The sequence below is a fragment of the Oratosquilla oratoria genome, chromosome 40 (assembly GCF_046742065.1).
Source record: "Oratosquilla oratoria isolate Oo_2021 chromosome 40, ASM4674206v1, whole genome shotgun sequence".
Taxonomy (NCBI): Eukaryota; Metazoa; Arthropoda; class Malacostraca; order Stomatopoda; family Squillidae; genus Oratosquilla; species Oratosquilla oratoria.
In genome coordinates, this window is record NC_134816.1 from 36,087,477 (window position 1) to 36,107,665 (window position 20,189).

General features: G+C 41.1%; 1 protein-coding gene across 5 annotated transcripts in view; it reads right to left on the minus strand.

Annotated features, from left to right (window-relative positions):
- The window catches only part of Ranbp16 (Ran-binding protein 16), a 79,875-nt gene that overhangs the window by 5,970 nt on the left and 53,716 nt on the right, over positions 1–20,189 (minus strand). For 3 of the 5 annotated variants that reach the window (XM_076177514.1, XM_076177510.1, XM_076177513.1), the window contains 2 exons: positions 5,156–5,233; positions 1,733–1,908 (listed from right to left, as the gene is read on the minus strand). In XM_076177514.1, the coding sequence (XP_076033629.1) occupies positions 1,733–1,908; positions 5,156–5,233 (254 nt within the window). Of the gene's footprint in view, positions 1–1,732; positions 1,909–5,155; positions 5,234–14,847; positions 15,160–19,048; positions 19,106–20,189 lie in introns of those variants that run through there. The other 2 variants (XM_076177512.1, XM_076177515.1) reach the window with 2 other exon arrangements.

The window sequence follows — 20,189 nt, forward strand, 5'->3', positions numbered from 1 at the left end:
GAGCGCACTAAAGCAAAACATTCGCTCAAAACATTTTTTTTACATCTTTTTTTTTTACAGTCAGTTCAAACGTAAAATCGAAAAAAACGTAAAACGAATTAACGTAAGTAGAGGAGTCTGTACTACCCCTCATTAACGGACTAAAAGGGGGGTAACGGTGTCCGTTGATGTGAATAATCCGTTGATTTGGAGTGGTTTTTGGGTGGCATAATGGTTGCACGCACTAAACAACAGCACCAAAAACACCGCAAACACGGCTAATTAACGTCCGTTAATGAGAGGTCTCACTGTAGATAGACGGGGTGATGGCGGCTTTGGGGGTGCAAGGAATGTATGCTAAGCAAGCAAGAGATTGCAAAAAATAGGAATGAATTGGGGAGACTGAATGGGTTGAAGAAATGTCAAGGCCTGAAGGTATGATCCTCTTCTGCATGATTTATTTTAAGTGGATGAAAAGTGGGGTCACCAAAGAGTGAATTAGTGGTGGGGTAAATCAGCTCTGGCTGCCAGGCCCTACTGTGGATGAGCTGTGCCTTACTGCACTGTTTCTGACCCAACCATTATGGATGGGTGGAGTGGATTGTTGTTTTCAATAAATCACTTCATTTGACAAAGACCATTAACCATTTAACCTTGAATAATACCTTTTCAGATTTTTGTTCAGCTTAAGAGGAACCTCTGGGCATAAGATACAACAAAAGAAAGAAAAAAGAGAAGAACAAGGCTGAGGATTAGGAAGAGGCAGAAAGAGGACACATTTGGGCTAATGCCAGATGATTTTGTTTGACTATATACAGAAAGTGAAAGAGAAACTTTCCGTATCAAATTAAACAAAATCATCTGGGAGTAGCCCAACTGAGGAAGGGGGGGGGGGGTTGTCGTCTTTACAGATGACACTGCACTGGGACAGATGCAGTCACTGCTTCTGCTTCTTCCTCTTCTCCTCCTTTTCCATTGTGTCCTCTTCCTTCCACTTTCTCACATGGAAAGAATGAGTGTTGAAGAATTAGTAAAAGGGGTGCAGAAAGCAGAGGTGGATGGAGTGAACAGGAGGGGGTGACCGTGGATGAGATGGATAGATGGGGTAAAAGGGGCATTGAGAAAGAGGAGAGGGATGTCTGTTGAGGAAGGGAGATAACAGAAGATGGGAGAGAGTGGGGAATGGTGGGGGAAGTTAAGAAGTGGTTATGTGTGAATGATATTTTGACACAGTATGAAGGGATTTCTCCCCGTCTTCTCTTTTTCTGCACAAAGGGACGTGGGGTCGCTGATTAAATGAAGTGGCCTTGTTGTTGATGTGCTGGGTTCTGCTGCATTGCTTCATGAGGAGCCATAAAAGAGAGGGAGGGGTGGTGAATGAAAGTGGAGTGGGTGGTTATGAAATGGCTGGAAGTGGGATTATGACTTTGGCAACCTCCCTGGTAAGGGTTAGAAAGTACTTGGTAAATGTATGTATATGGACCACTGGGTACTACGGAGTTAAAGGTGGTGAAGAATCTGTGCCAGAGTGCATAGCTGCAAACAAACCTGCCACCTTTGCCCTAAGTGCTTGGACTATCGGTGCAGGTAATAGCCACTGCTAAGAATCGGAAAGGAATGTGGAATTCAAATCCACATTTAAGCGAATGCAAGACCAACATGCTTCTGAATATACCACCTGGGTTAAGGACAACCACATAATCTACAGTAGTCTGCATATCCCAACAACCAAACACGAAATGACAAGAAATACCTCTTCATTGAGTAGAATGAGGGGCAGAAGTGGTCTGGACATACTCCACTGGTTCCTGCAATCCTCGAACATGATGATGTTGAGGACTGTGGCTAACATTTGTTGCAGGATGTGTGGCTGGTGTTTCATTACACGAACAAGAGCATCATTCTCCAAGTCCACATTACCCTTTTTGCCTGCAAGAAAGAAAAACAGTTTTTACATACATACATATACCAAAGGCTTTTTCCCCCTTACAAGGGAGGTAGCCAAAAAGAAAAAGGCATAAAAACCATCCCACCCATTCCACCCCTAAATACACTCCATTCCCCTCCACCCTCTACCCTCCCTCTTATCTTGGCACCTCCTGAATGATGGGTCATCCCTGTATCTTGTCCACCGCCCTGGGTCAGAGGCAGTGTCGCAAGACAGCACATCCACAGCAAGGCTGCTTCATTAAATTGGTGACCCCCCCTCTCCGTCCACTAAAGCAGAAAAGGAGAAGACGGGGAGAAATCCCTTCGGGCTGTGTAAAAATTTTCGCACACATACTACAGTTTGTATTGTTAATATACACCCTTTGCTCGAGTGACAACCAAACATTGTTCGAACCCCATTACTTTGGCAGAGGGTCACACACAGTTGTAAAACCTTGGACAGTATGCTCACAACCAAAAGCAGCACAACCTTGATAGTATTGCCATCACAACTGTTACTTTTTTCTCCTAAGCAAATTACTTTGATCTACAAGACAGCAATTTTTAATCTTTAGTACATGAAAATATGACTCGGGGGTCAACTACCTCTTGGCATGTCTTGCAAAGGCCACTGCACACCAGATTTTGGCTCAGAAAATTTCCTGTTCTCAGTGTTGGCTGGAGAATTTATTCATCCAGTAATCACTTACAACCCTTCCCTTATACTTTCAACAAATGTCAGCCCTGATAGTTCCCACACCTGATTTGTTGAGTGTATGAGAGAGACATATTTGCACCAAATCACAAAAGAACTGTCTACTAGAGAAGACTTCTACAAGTACAACTTTTCCTGCTGACCTCTTGGTGCATAGGGGCTGCAACCTGCACACCAACACCGCTACAGCATCCAACCTTGGTATGTGATCTTATTACCCTTTGGGGTACCTAATGGCCAATACTAAAGGTAATTACACAGGGAATGGAAATAACTGAAAACATATACACTAAAAGCCCCCCCCCCCCAACCCTATACAGGGCAGGGTCAAGTCTGAGCATACGTCCATCCAACACCAATCCAAAGCTCATCCATTGTCCCCATAATCGTAGCACCTTGAGGACGAAGAAGCATCCCTGTCCCTTTCCCTATCTACAGTAAACTCGTGCTTATCTGAACGCATTTTAACCGAATAATCACATTAACCGAACATTTTCTCAATACGGTAGCCATCGCTTCAACCAAACGTATTTGGATCTCAACCGAACATTCAAACCCCCCGCCGCCTCTTCCGCCACCCCCGCAAGCTTCACCAAGTGCTCACACGGTGGCAGCACACTCCATGTTTACACCTGATCGGCTCTTTGGCGGTACATACATTCGTGAGTCCTCTCGGTGACGGTACAGTATCACAAGCTCTCCTTAAACATTTTCTCTTTATACTCTATAGAATATGTTTATGAACTATTATAAGCATTTCCATGTGTATGTTAAGTTTACAGGTACGAATATTGCAGCTGACATTACCGCATAAAACTCTACGGGAATGAAACATACAAAGTAGGATTAACCGAACATTTCTAATCCCCCTTGGAGTTCGGATAAGTGGAAGTTTACTGTATATACCAAGAGCTTTTTCTCCCTTACAAGAGAGGTAGCTAAGTCAGAGGCACATACCTATCCCCACTCATTTTACTCCTCTCAACCACCCTTTCCACCCCTCCCATCTGAGCTCCTTATGGATGATGAGTCATTCCTGTATCTGCCAACTGCCCTGGGTCAAACATAATGCAGTAAGACACAATACTTCCACAGCAAGGCTGCTCCACTTAACCCCTTCACTCCGGGGCACATCGCACGTCTGGCAGCATTAGCCGCCAGATGTGCGATGTTGCGTCATAATACTCGCATTATAAAAAATTAAGTCACTGCTCTATCACCGTTCTCTTTCACCCGTGAATTTTGATAACCATAGAAAATATGATGAGGCCAGTTTAGAGAGAATGGAGGTTACGCAGGTACGACTACAATAAATGTAATCAAGACGCCGACATCGGCATCATCGCTTGCCCACTTGCTCCTCATGACGCCTACGTAGGCGTCACCATATGGAAGTGGTTAATTGGCAACCACCCTTCTCCATCCCCTTGTGCAGAAAAAGAGAAGATGGGGAAGAGATCCCTTTGGGCTGCGTCAAAATATAATTCACACATAAACACCCCCCTTCCTTGCATAACACTATCATCTATACTTGGTCACTCTTCAGTCATCCCTATCTCCTGTCTTCTCCCTTCCTTGCTCAACAGACATTCCTCTCTAACTCAATCCCCCTTTTACCCCATCCATCCACCTCATCCTCAGTTGTCTTATGTTCACGCCATCCACCTCTGCCTTACACACCTCTTGTACTAATTTTTTCTCACTAATTCTTTCCATGTTTCTAAACCATCCAAATACTTTTTCATCAGCCCCATCTGTCATTTCCTTTTCCGCTCCTGCTCTCCTCACCTCCTCATTTCTCACTCTATTCAACCTAGTAACACCTACCATACTTCTCAGACATTTCATCTCAAACTCATTTAAACTTTTCCTCTTTTCATTTCTTAAGTTCAAAATTTTTGCCCTATACAGAGCTGTTGGCACAATCACCTTCATATAGACTCCTCTTTGCATCCATTCCCAGATACCTACTTCTCATGACACTTTATAATCCCCTAAGGCATTTACTTACTTCTCTCATCTACAATTTACCTCCACCTCCACTCCTCCCTTTCCCCAAATACCTGCCATACTAATAAGGTCAAAGGCTATGCAGCAAGGCACAGCACCTCCACAATGTAGCCCAACAGCCTGAGCTGGTTTACCCTCATATCCATATACAGTGAGCCCTCATTATACAGTACATATGCATTCCTGAAAACCTTACCACAAATTAAAATTACTGTATACCGAACACGGGAAGAGACTGATTGTTGTGGTGGCGCTATGTTACGGTGTAAACAAAACATGAGCGGATACCGTATCTGTGAATTTTTCTTACCGTAAATAGAATCGAGGGTAGTAATTACCAAATACCGTAACTGTGAATTTACTGGATAAAGAATTACCGTATAAGGAGGACTCACTGTACCTATATCCATAGGGTCTTTCCTGCTTGTAATGGAGATAGCCAAATCAAACCCCACTTTATACACAGGAAGCGGGAGTACGCTTTGCAAGCTTATAAAACATACAAAATCTAAGGCTACTAACTTTTAATGTGCAATGTCTTGAAGAGATGTGTAACAATGTGGTCCAGAGTTGCACAGCATCCCGTGCAAACCATTGTGTCTGTAAAACAAATATTTCAACAATTAGAGCACTAAAATAGACAACTTTTTCTTTATAATGTAGCGTTTGCTGTGATTAATTTCTCTTAAAGTGCATAGCACACTAGGTGTGTTTATATATATATATACATACATACATACATATCACACATCTACTGCATAATTTCAACATTTTACATACGTATCTAAATTAGTGTAAAAATATTCAAATATTTTCAATTTCATTTGATAGAATACACTTAAATCCATGTATAAAAACTTAAAATGCACATATATATACATACATATACAAAAGTCTTTTTCCCCCTTACAAGGGAGGTACCTAAAGTCATAAGGCATAAATCCACTCCCACCCATTTCATCCCCACATACTCTACTCCCATTCACCACCCTTCCCTCCCACTTTTCTTGGCTCCTGGATGATGGGTCAGTCCTGCATCTTGCTCATCACTCCAAGTCAGAGGCAATGCAGCAAGACACAGCACATACATAAAACAACCTCACAAGCCAGTCCACCATCACTGTCTCTTTTTTAGACACTCCACATGATGCATCTAACCCAGGATTCTTACCTGCTCTCATCATTTTAATAACTGGCTTCACCTTGCCACATAAATATACTGTACATTTTCTACTTTACATGGATATATACATCTTTGTATTTATCTGTTAAGACTATCCTATAATATTACATGTGAGTGTATACTCATCTAGTTCGAATACAATAGGAGTGACCCTTAAAGTGATATCAATTACAAGGAAAGCCCAAAATGTGACTAATCTCAAAATGGGTACATGGAAGGGATTTCCATGAAGTTCCTAACAAGTTACAATGTCTTGAAGCTTATAAACTATTTTACTATTATTCATGATTTGTACAATCGTTCTGGCTGTTGCCAGGCAGTTTTATTCAGCCAAGGGATACTCTGTTTAGAACAAAAAGTTACACTAATCTTGATTAGCCCTTTCACCTTTGTGATTTTCTTCAATCAAGGGAAAAACACCTTCACACAAAAACAAGTCAATGAAAATACAAGTCTGGTATACCCTCACTATATTGATCTAATTGGGGGAAGGCATGGTCAATTAATCCAAAAGTTCGATAAAGATTATGGTTGGATGGTGAAGTTCAGTATACCACCACTACCACCAGATTTCCTCTTCATATACCAGTGTGGTATATGAGGGTGGAGTTCAGTTTACCATTCACCATCATCATTTTGCTCCCTCTCTCCCTCCCTCAACCACTCACTCGCCACCACTGACTGAATGTTCTGCCACACATACCGATCTTTGTTCGATATATCAGATGGATGATCAGTAGGCCATATTAGGGCTGATAAATCTGAAAGTTGCTGTAACAGGGTTTGTAATAACAAGGGTTTCCTGAACCTGCTCTACAAATCTGTATTGCAGTCAACACTGTAATCTTTAATTACAGGTGATATTAGTTGTAAATTTTCATACTTCTCAGACATTGCATCTCAAATATATTTAAACTATTCCTCTCTGCCTCTCTTTAATTCCATGTTTCTACCCCATACAGTGCCATTGGCACTTTACCCTCCCTTAGACACACATTAAACAACCTCACTAGTCAGTCCACTATAACTGTACATCCCTTCTTCAGACACTCCACATGACACCCACCTAACCCAGGTACCTTACCTATTCTCATCATTTCCAAAACTACTTTTACCTCATTTCTTATTTCTTCTCCATTTACTTCTCTGATCACTGTCTTCTTAGACCTTCCACTGCTACCACCAATCCCTTCATATCCTCCTCAACATTCAACAGCTCTCAAAAATAATCTGTCCAACTTCCCCTTACCACCTCCTCTTCTGTTAACATCTATACATCTGTGCCTTTTACCTTTTCTTCTCTACTTGACTCATCTTCCCTTCCTCTCTTAACTTCCTTCCAAAACATATTTTATCACTTTCAAATTTTTCTGTCATGCTCTTCCTCCACTTTACATCTGCTCTCATTTTTGCCTCCTTTATCTTGTTTTATTTCTCTTTTTTCTTTGTACTTATATGCTTCTCTTGTCCTACTTTGCAACCAGCCCCTGAATGCTGGCTACTTCTCTTCTACTACCTTCCTCACTTCATCATCCCACCACTCACTACCCTTCCTTCTATTCTCTCCCATCCTCCATGTCACTCCCTCCTTGAAACCCTCCCCCTCCACTCCTTCTCCACCACCCACACTTCTCTCAGTTGGTACTCCTACTCCCTTTCCTTTCTCTCCACCTATCCTCCACTCTCGACTTACCTTCCGCCAAAAAATCTGATATTCCCTTGTTCTCTTCCCTTACAACATGGACATTCAGAACTTGTCCTAGTTTGTTCCCGGATACCACTACATAGTCCATTAATGCCTTATCGACCACCTTCCCATCCACCACCTTCTCCCATGTGTACTTACATTTAAAACTTTTTCCTATATACAGTGAGACCTCTCATTAACGGACGTTAATTAGCCGTGTTAGCGGTGTTTTCAGTGTTTTTGGTGCTGTTGTTTAGTGAGTGCAATCACTATGCCACCCAAAAACCACTCCAAATCAACGGATTATTCACATCAACGGACACCGTTACCCCCCTTTTAGTCCGTTAATGAGAGGTACTGTACTGTATTAGCCATCAACTCAACACATCTCCACTATTAACTCTCCACTATGATTTTTACCAGGCACCCCACACCTCCCGACCACTCTGTCTATTGATTAATCCCCTACCCTAGCATTGAGATCTCCCAAAACCACTGCTATGACATTCCTTCCAAAACTCTTTAAGCACTCATTTATACCCAAAACGCATAATTTCTCAATGAATAAAGATTTCCTCTAACATAGACAAAAATATATGTGGCTCTGGTCCATATAGTTCCATGCTATGGCACAAATTATAGTGCACAATAACATAAATAACAATTATTACCTTGAATTTTACAAACTGGGACCCACACATTAATTTATCAGAGAGGCTTTGGGTAGTTGTGGTGTCATATTAATATGGGTCAGTTTCTATGTCACTGGCTTATAGCAGGAGGATGCAATCACTGACTGTCTGTTCTCCTTATGGATAGTAATGGTGAAGGAAATCCTTTTGTATTTGACTGTGAGATCTTAAGCCCAGTATGGAGATCCTGTATCAGCCTCTCAAAGGATCTTTTGATTGAGTTAAGGGTGCTGATTGGTTTTGAAGAAAGACAGCTGATATACTCTCCAACATCCATCTTGCAAGATCACAAATAGCACACACACACATTATATATATATATATATATATATATATATATATATATATATATATATATATATATATATACACACACATATATATATAAATATACATATATATATACATATATATATATATTACATATATATATATACACACACACACACACACACACATATATATATATACACACATACATACATATACAAACTGTTGATATAAAGACAAAGATGACTGATCTTATATCTTTGGTGAGTTATGGTTAATGCTACATGATTTCATTTAGCTCAGGGTCTCATGCTGAAGGGATTAAAATTAACTGGCTTAATCTTTATGCTACAGATTACATTTTGGTTAATGTCAGACAGCTTTATTCATCTGTGCTGACACCACGGCAAATATTCTCACTGACTGTCCTTCTATAACCTGGTATTTGTCTAAATTATATCTTTCACCTTTTCAACATAATGTGGTATATACATGTAGTGAGAGAATATGTATTTTGGGAGGAGGGTGCTACCTATGGCTGCACTGGCTGTTATTCCATGGAGGACATACACAGGCAAGATCCACCACAAGCTACCATAAAGTGTAAATGTGGATCTGGAGTCGCAGGCAGCCTCTTCCAGGAAGTCTTCTATGCCATGAAATGTTTGTGTACATTATGAAAATATGCGTGCTCTACCAACAATCGACAACTTCTAAGCTAAAGAGGTGTTCCAGCTCCCAATACCACTATTTGATGAGGCGTTTATGTCACTAACGGCCTTTCCTTGAAAATTTTCATTGCCCATGACACAGGGAGTACCCCAGCCTGCTCTGATATGTGGTTACTATTCACCAATACACTGCACAGCACACTACAAATGACATTTTCATTTCTGGCTTTCAAAAGCTTAATCGATCTCTTTCAATCAAACCCTGGGTTTCCCTAATGGGGAGGGGACTGAAATAATTTGCAATTTGACTTGATCTTTGGCTGACAACCTCAAGGTGTCTTGGAAGTACATCTATATACAACCTATTCCTCTATTTGGAGGCACAGCCTTTAGGGGTTAACTCAGTCTCTGGACTTCGCCCCGAGATCTCATCAATTTAAGTCCGTATTTCCTACACCTTTAAACCCAAGAAGAGTTGACAACCACTGACTGCTTCCCTCTTCCTATTATTTTCAGTTAGTGATAAAGAAACAGTCCCACAATAATATAATACAGACATCTGTCCGAGGTTTCTTCCCAGAGAGATCCAATGGAGAGCCCAAGGAACACTGCAAGTTGCTGCAGGGTTATGGGTTTCCCGTCAGTAAAACTGGAGGCAACAATTGACTAACGACCAGTCATTAAGTGGGCTTTTGTGAAAGGAGATTGAAAAAATGTGCATGTGTATGTGTGGATTTACACCAAAGAAAAACTTGTTCCATCAGTTAATTGAATAAAAAATTCATGTATGTGTATCAGGAAAAGGAAAAGGGAAAAAAAGTAGGAACTTCACACTCTCCCTTAGATTGAATAAAATCAATCAAAAGTTGGCCAGAATAATTTATATGGGGTATGTCATTGCAAAGAGAGTGAGAGAGAACCAACCAACTGCTTTGGCTGCATACCTGAGGCTGAATGAATCCATTCTGGCACGAGTCAGTATAAAATATATACATAACATCATCATAGCAAAGAATTCAACTGAAAGACATGTTAATCCTATCTACTAGCATTAATCAAAGTAAAATCTGCAGACAGCACCATCATAGAAGATGGGTTAAAATGTTGCCAACGCCGTCAAAGCCAAAACAACACATAGCTCAACTGATGGAAAACACATGCATCAATTACACAAAAGCATACATGCTTACATACAAACATACACACACACTGAGTACACAACTTACTTAACAGGAAATTAAACACTTATAAGAATGAAAAAGGAGCTGGATGTGCTGGTCACATAATTTGTCACCTGGTAAACACACTAACACGATCTTTGGCGAGACATGGGAGTGGCATTTCAATGTGCAGATTAAGAAAAAACTAACAAAGAGACTGATCTGCTTTGGACTGAAATGTGCAGCAGTGATGTAGTCCCCACACAAATAAAGGATAATAGATCAAGAAAACACAAACAGCAACAAAATTGCTCCCACTTTGCAAACAGAATGGGAAAGAAGAGAAAATCTAGATCTTCCCTCACTAGAAGAAAGACGAAGGAGAGGGCATGATCACTGTGTTTACGATCAATTAATCAATTTGTTACCCTGGTGCTCTCTTCCAGGAGACCCTCCAGGAAACCAATCATGGTGACTGGTTTTGTCCAGAAGTCACTCAGCAATTAGATTTTGTTTTTAGTCTGGAAAGAGTGATTGTCAATCAATCTGTTGTTCCTCTTCTCTCTCTCACAGGAAACTCATGACTCAGGAAATTGGCCACAGCCTCTAGTATATTTTGTTAGAAATTCAGAAAAATGTAGTGATGTCTAGAGTGAGTGTGTGAAGGACAGCGTAATATTCAGCGCAGTTCAAGATTTCTTCACAGAAAGATCTATGGAACGCCTCAGGGTCTGCTACCAGCCACTGTAGGGCTGTGGGTTTTTTTTGTCAGCAAAACTGCGGGCAACAATCATGTCATCATCTTTAGGAAGAAAAGTTGATTTTTTGTGTCTTGTATTCATGTGGGACAGCTATGTCACTGGCTTATAGGTGGAGATGGAGCAGTTGCTGATCATCAACTCTCTTTAAAGTGAGAAAGTGATGGGAATACTTTTGAAATTGATAGAGATCTTGAGTCTAGTCTGGAGACCACATGTCGGCTCCTAAAGGCTGCACATCAAGATGGAGGTGTGGGAGTTGATGGGTTTGAACAATGGTGGCAGGTAAACGACTCTGATATCTATCTTCCAGAATTATCACTTATATGAGTAGGTACCTGTTATTTGTCCCTTGAAGGTTGTGGATAAAGTGTGAAACAGGAGAATGTAAAGTGCAGTGAAAAGATGCATGTTGTTGTTGTCGTTCCCTAGACTGTCTGTCCGAGCAGTCCCGAGATGCATGTTGTTTTGGGCTCCTTGATGAATTGATATGGACATTTGAAGAGAATAGTGAACAAGACTAATACATTGAGTAAATGAGGCAAGTATAGAAGGAAGAGGAGGATGACTGAAATAATGATAAGTGTAAAGGGCCACTTACATGGTCTCACAGTTTGACAAACCTGGTTTGTCAGACAAGTGTTTAAAGTGGTTTGACCGTGTGAATTGGGTGTCTGGTCGTCAAACACGTTTGTTGAACGTGTTTTACAACCAAATACCCTATTCACACGGTCAAACATCACTTCAAACACTTGTTTGACAAACCGGGTTTGTCAAACTATTAGACTGTGTAAATGGCCCTTAAGTGTCAGAAGAAGATCTATTTACATACTAAGTGCTTCTTTCACCTTATATGGGAGGTAGCCACCCACTCCCACCCCTTCTACTCCCATCCGCCACCCTTGTTTTCCTCTTATCTTAGCTCCTCTTGGATGTAAGGTCATCCCTGTCTCTTGCCCACTGCCCGGGTCAGAGGCAATGCAGCAAGACAGTGCACATCTACAGCAGGGCCGCTTCACTTAGCTTCCCATCCCCTCATGCAGAAAATAGAGAAGAAGGGGAGAAATCCCTTCGGGCTGTATCAAAACTATCATCCATACACAACCATTCTCTCTTCCTTGCTCAACAGACATTCCTGTCTTACTCAAACCCTCTTTCACCCCATCCATCCACTTCATCCTCAGTCGTCCCTTCAAGTTCACCCCATCCACCTGTTTTCCACATCTCTTTTACTAATCTTTCTTCACTCATTCTTTCCATGTGTCCTGAAGAAGGTAAGGAAGCTTGTTGGCTGAGTGGGTTAGGGTGTCGCTACTTGCGGTGAAGGTTGAGGGGGATGGCGGTTTGAACCCTGCCGATGTTTAATTAAGTTCCATGCTACAGAGTCCTCTGTAAGGGGCACTGTCCTAGACTCCCATATCAACATCGTCTTCTGAAGGTACACCCCAAAAAATACCAAAAACCCTTTTCCCCTATACAGAAAACCATTTCTTGACATCCTTTACACATTTCCCCCCCCCCCAAATTTGTTCCTACGGCCTCATGACTTCTGTCCCAGATCAAGAAATTCTGTTTTATACATTCCCTTTAAATCTTTCTCATTCTTTTAATGATCGCAGAGGGTCTAATACTCTTAAAAGTTCCTTCATATATTTTATCTGCACGGCTGGGAACCAAATTGGTTGTTACTCTTTGTATTCTCTCAATCTTTCTATCTTTCACTTGAAGTAAAAAAAAAAAACACACCACCACTGCATAATCTAGTTTGAGTCAAAGTACTTCTACAATTCCTACATATCAAAACCCATTTAACACTAATATCTCAGCATCTCAAGGATAAAAGGGTCATCCTAACCTAACCTAACCTGTCTCTTGCCACACTTGAAAGGCATTATAAAGCTTTAAATATCTTGAGCCAATGTGGCAATGAATGGAGGACTGAAGGTAGAGGTGAATTGTCTGGGAGAATGAAGTGTTATGAGAAATAAGTATCTTGGGATGAATGCAAACCGAAGGTTGTATAAGGGAGATATTGTGTCCATAATAATGTATGGAGTCAAGACTTGAAATTTTAAGAAGGCTGAACAGAAGCCAAGACATGTCTGAGAATATGGTAGGTGTTAATAGGATGGATTGGGTGGGAAATGTGGAGGTGAGGCAGAGAGTAGGGGTGGAAAGACAGCTTTTGGATTGGGTAAATCAGTACTGAGAGGTTTTAGGCATACAGAATGAAAGAGTAAGGAAAAACTAGCAAAAATAGTGTGGGAAGTAGAGGCAGGGAGAGGGAACTTGAGAGGAACACTAAAAATAGAGTGAAGGGAGGCACTGGATGCAAGAGTAATGTCTACTGAGCAAGTAAGAGAATGTGCAAAAGACAGGACTGAACAGAAAATGTTTGTATGAGATCACATGGCCCAAAGGAATGTTGCTAGTGTCTACGTAATTCTTTTCACGTGGATTGAAGGAGCAAGGGTGTTGCCATAACATGAAGCACCGGGAATGAACCAGCTCAGGCACTTTGGCCCTGCTGTGGAGGTGCTATGACTCAAACCGCACCGACTTTGTCCCGAGACCCAAGTGGTGAAGTGAGGGTAAGGGATGACTCTTCATCAACAAGGTGTTAAGAAGAGAGAGGTAACATATAAGTATTGCTTGGGTGTAGGATGGGTCATGAGTGAGTGTATCCATTGATCTGACCACCAGAGATGCCCTTTTGGCATGTATGTACCAGCCCATCCATATAAATAATGAATAGCCACAGCAACATCACACAATGCTGATGCAGCCCCCCATATTCACTCTCTGCTCCTGGCATGCCCTAATACTCATGTATAAACTTACGTCTTCCTTCAACAAATTTCCCCTTATACCAAACATCAACAATACATTCCAGAACACCAATCAACCCTATCTTACTCTTTCTCCAAGTTCATGAAAGCCCAAAATAAATCTTTACCTTTTGCCAAATACTTCTCACTAAATTGTCTTATCACAACCATTTAATCTATGCAGCCTTTTCTTCTCCTAAGCACACACTGCTCTTCTAAGTACTCCATATTCCCTTAGTCCTTTCAACATCTACTCCTACACTTTCTGACCACACTCAACTGCCCAATCCCTCGAAAACTACCACATTTATAAAGCTTGACATGTACTATTTCATCAGTGCTATCACCCATACTATCCTTGGAGCAAATGAACTGCTACACAACAATGTATATGGAGATACACAAGAGAAAAGTTAACAGGAGGAAAGGAAGAAGGAGAGCAAAAAACAGAATCTATCTTATAAAAGAGATACGAAGGTAGGAGGTGCGGGACATGTACTGATTTTATCTGACCGAAGCATGGAAACCAGTCCATTCCCCTTTGAGGGTTTAGTTACGAGAGTTGAATAAATCCTCCTATATGGCTAAAATAGTGACCCTACAATACAATGGCAAGTATGGTGCAGATAAGAAAAAAAAAAAAAAAAAAAAAAAAAAAAAAAAAAATGCATATACAGTACATATGTTTACGCATGTAAAACAGATGAGAGACAGGGTGGTGAGGTAAACACAGAGAACTGTAGGAGTTTTATTTCTGACATTTTATACTCACCAAGACTACTTCAGAAGACCTGGTGAGGATGAAATATCATGAATAAAACTCTTGTCATTCTCTGTGTTTACCTCACCATCCTACCATTCCTACGTATATGTGTATGGACACACACACACACACACACACGCATAAATCTATTCTAATGCATTTCAGCTCAACTAATCTGATCCTAGTTCAAACAAAAGGGTCATATACTATATCTCACCTTAGTTGTAAACAGGGTTACAACATACGTACCAACACACACTGCACACACACACACACACAAACAAGCAGAAGATATACAGACACATCAAACTGGACTAAGGGATGTTGTCAATTATATGGCCACATGATGGGTTAAGTACAAACTACACTGGCTGGATGGGGCTACAAAAGTTACAAAACTGCAGAAGTACAGCAAGAATGTCTAGTCACTCGGAAAACACTCATCAAGCACAGGAGGGCACATAGCTTTGCCTCTTCCTTCCGGTATCATCTTCTGTCTTACCATATACTGGATCTGTGTGTTGAAAATTATATTATTGCAGGCTAAAAGAATGTCTTTCAAATTTATACAAAATTGAAATAATTACTTCTAGAAGTAACAAACAAAAATTTACTAATAATAAGATTTAAGGGCAGAAATAAAAAGAAAGGCAAGCTGATATTCTCAAAACATTGAATGAAATGCAATGGAAATATCTTACCTAATGGATGCACAGCTTTGAAGCAAATTCTACTACTTTGGAGGTGAGGTTAATACATGGACCAAAGTACACAAAACCATAAAAGGGTGAGGAGGAGGAGGAGGAGGAGGAGGAGGAGGAGGAGGAGGAGGAGGAGGAGGAGGAGGAGGAGGAGGAGGAGGAGGAGGAGGAGGAGGAGGAGGAGGAGGAGGAGGAGGAGGAGGAGGAGGAGGAGGAGGAGGAGGAGGAGGGAAAGGGGGTGAGAGAGATGAGAGAAAAAGAGTGGGGATATGCTGCCTTCAATTTAATCTCAACCACACTGTTTCCAATTATCTCATTCTCCCCTCAAGATTTAGCATATTTGTTTAAAACTTTAATGTCTCACCAAATTGCACTTCCCTAAAGAAAATAAAAAAGAAAACCTCACCATCAAACATCCAATCAACATTGGCCTGTCTTTAGAAACCACATCTCCCAGATGCACATACCACACATAAGAATCACAACACAACCAAACATTGCTTGCTTCTTTCATTCATTCAACACAAGAGTATGATACATTTTAAGATATATTTTCCTGCTGTCTAGACTGGGTGAAAGTGGTGTGGGATCTGTTTTGGTATGTCTCCATTATTGCCTGGTGGCCTGAATGTAGTCATGCCAGTGTCTTGCCTGTTATGAGAACGATTTCTTGGTAGGTGTGACATCTCGTTAAGCATAGTACTAGGTTTGGAGGGGTCAGTCTTACAGCGCTTGGTTTGTGAGCTGGGTACGTCTTTTTGTTACGATGTGTTCTGGGATGCTGAATAGAATTGGTATGGGGATGAAATGGGTGGGAGTGGAATTATGCATTTTTGACTTTGGCTACCTCCCTTGTAAGGTGGTTAAAGTCCTAAGTATGTATGTATGTATGTTTTCTGGGGTATTGGTGGGAGGTTGTTGCATCTACCTCCCAACATATCTAACAAACTGTGCTGCACACTCCCATACAAGAATCTTACAGTACCACAAACTATCTGCAAGGATAGTCTGACAATGATTTGACAATCCAGAATGGTTATCATCTTTGATGAACGTTCATCCTTCCCTGAACCACTTGTAACAAAATTTTGTTTTTGTTTTGGGACATAGTATTGTCATCAAAAAGTTTGCTGAAACAACTAGCGAGTTTCTGCAGCTGTCTTGTTAATCTTGGAGGGGGGGGGGAAACAGGTTTTTTCCTCATTTTGCGAGTTCTGCCAATGTAAACCTGTCACACTACCCACATATTGCGGAAGCGAGCGTAACATGCCTACATAAGCGTCATGAGGTGCGAGTAGGTACACGAGCATGCCATCATTGGTGTCTTGATTATATCTATTTTGTAGCTGTACCTAAGTGACCCCTAAATTCTGTGAACTGGTCTGATCACGTTTTCTGTGGTTATTAATATTCAGAGTGAAAGAGAATGAGTAATACAGCTGTGACTTTACATCTCATATCGCGAGTAGTGTGATGCATCGCACATATGGCAGCCAATACTGTGCGCAAGAAATTGACTCATAATGAAGAGACTTAAGTGTTGCTTCTTGTGGCAAAGGTGGAGGTGATGGTGGTTCAAACCCTGCCGCTGGCAAGTTGGACCTGGTTTATCATATTCCACACTACAAAGACCCTGGTAAGGTGCACTTTCCTAGCCCCCTGATAGGGGGAGTTTGGAGAAAAAAAAAAGAAAAAAAAAAAAAAAAAGTGATGAATAATCATCACAGATTATACCCCTAAAATAGGCGGACTTTCCCCCAAGTCCTGGACTGTACCCCCCTCCCACTCACCCCAGTTCATTTCTTGCAGGAAAATCTATACCAAGATCTCATTCCCCCTTATATGGGAGGTAGCCAAGTCAAAACTATGTACCCAAACCCATCCACCACCCTAGCCCACCTCTCATCTTAGCTCCTCATGGATGACGGGCCATCCCCGTATCCCATCCACTGCCCTGGGTCAGAAGCAATGTAGCATGATACAGTACATCCACAGCAATGCCGCTTCACTTTATCAGTGACCCTCACCTCTGTTCCCTCATGCAGAAAAAGAGAAGATGGGAAGGAATTCCTTCATGCTATGTCAAAATATCATTTACACATAAACACCCTCTACCCCACATCCCCCGCCCCACCCTTCCTTGCATAACATACATACATACATACCAAGGCCCTCTCCCCCTTACTAGGGAGGTAGCCAAAAGGGAAAAGGCATAAAATCATTCCCACCCATTCCATCCCTGAAAACACTCCACACCCCTCCACCCTCCCTCCCATCTTAGCACCTCCCAGATGACGGGCCATCCCTGCACCCTGTCCACTGCCCCGGGTCAGAAGCATAACAGTATCATCTATACACAGTCACTCTCCACTCATCCCTATTTCCTGCCTCTCCCTTCCTTGCTCAACAGACATTTCTCTCTTTCTCAACACCCCACCCATCCATCTCTTCCTTGGTTGTCCCCTCAAATTCACTCCCTCCACCTCTGCTTTCCACACCTCTTTTGCTAATTTTTCAGCCCTATCATCTGTGGGGGGGGGGAACACTTTTGAAATACATGATTTTGAGATATGCAACCTTTACTTGTGTGAGACGGTTTCTTGTCAATGGCTGAATGTAATAAGTGGATGGGAGCCGTCAGCTCTTTTCATGTGAAATGGAGGAGAAAATACAGCTTATGATGAGTTAGAGACCTTAGACCTAGTCCTGGGGACGAAGCGCCAGTTTCTTAGACCTATACCTCCTGACGGGTGAGCGGGATTGATAGGTTTTGAAAATGGGAAACAGGGAGATCAATCTCCACCATTTATCTTGCAGAGCCACCACTACAAAGGACCCATCACTGGTCTTTTAATTCAAAACAGAAACCAAAATCTTACTGCTTGGGGGCTATGGGGCTCTTTATCCTTATCATTCTGATACATGTACACTGCTCTCATTGTGCAAGGCTTTGTCTAACAAAAATATGATACAAAACCAATCCTTTTTACATTACACCCTACAATACACTTGGACATGGGTTCGTATTCATTTTTTCTTTATCATCTTCTTATATGGGGAAAAAGGCCTGTCAATGCTGCATCTGATCATATTACCATGACCTTTCCCATATATTTGAAAATAATATAATAGCCATTAACTAACAATATACAGAAAAATTCCCCTTGTTGGCAGAATCTTCAACTTGAGCCTTTCACCTCACTGTACTAATATCAATATACAGTATTCCTGATTACCTTTTCACAAACCACCCTGGCCCATGTGCAGCCCTGAGGGGCTGACACTTGGTGTCCAGACCAGGATCTCTCTCCATCAACTTTGTATTTCTTCCACCTTTTCACATACAGAACTGACAACAACTGACTGCTCCCCTACTGTTAAAACTACCACTACTACTATACGCCAGTGGCATAGAAATCTCCGTGTGATACAAAGCTGACGACAATCCAAATTTTCTACAAAGTTTGATCTAAAGTCTGCTGCAAGCCATTATGGGTTTCTCATGAGCAAAACTTAAGGCAACACTTGTTTTTATTTCCAACATATTGTACAACTTAAGTTCAAAAGCTTGTGCAAGCCATATACTTCTTCTTGTCTACAAGAATTTTCCTAACGTGTAGATAGCAACTGTTCAAAATATACAAATATGTGCTTACTCAATTTACTTTAAGACTGCTACATTGCACACTCTGGCAGACTTACGTTCTGCAGTTGGATTCATATATTGAATCATTGGTGGCCTGTTAGGTCGGGATGAATCTAGACAAAACATATTTAAGGTCAATTCGGGATAAATGCAAAAATGAAATATGAAATATAATTCAAAGCCTATCAAAAATTAAAGATATAAAAGCAATAAAATTTCATTTAACTTTTTTTCAATGAAAGCACATAATGAGCTATTTTTATCACATTGATGAAGATATAAAAATGTTATTCACATACTAATTGAATGTTAACAATACTTGATGCTTCAACATTCTACACTAGCAAATATACATCAATTCTTGTTTGAAGCTTTACTTGGTGCATACTCAAATTCTTTTACGTTCTGCTTAGGGTACTTTACTTCATATTTCACACGTCAAAGTTATAATCAATATACGTGCATTTTTTTCTCTCAACTTCTACACTGCTAACCTATCATTAAAGACGAACTTCTTGGCCCTAGAAAATGTGAATGCAGTAGAGAATGGAGCTATTTTCTTCCCCTCACGCATCAACTTAATTCTTGACCCTATCCCTCAGTGCATATACTAGTGGATGAAGAAACAAGCAAAACAAAAATTTGATTAATACAGGAAGAGTGACGAAAAGTACATCCATGTGCAATTATGTATGTACAGAGGGCTTACATGTTAAGCATAGTTCGAGTTTCAAAACTGAACAAGTGCACAGTGAGACCTCTCATTAACGGCCGTTAATTAGCTGTGTTTGCGGTGTTTTTGCTGTGTTTTTGGTGCTGTTGTTTAGTGTGTGCAATCACTATGACCACCCAAAAACCACTCCAAAACCGCAAACACAGCTAATTAACGTCCGTTAATGAGAGGTCTCACTGTACATGTAAGGAACTGAGGAACTTGGAACTTGAGTGGTTTATGCACTTCCCCTATGGTACTGCCAAACACAATTTCTCTTGATTGATTGATGGATTGATTTATGAAATTTTTGGCTTGAAGGCCAAGCGCCGGAGCCGGTAGGCCATTCAGCACATAACAATTTCTCTTGAAGGAGAGAAGATGAAAAGCAAGTGGGAATTTCTATCCATTATTTCAGCTTTATCTGTATTTCCTCACCTTTTCACAAGTGACAACTACTGCCCTCCTCGTACCACTACAAGCTG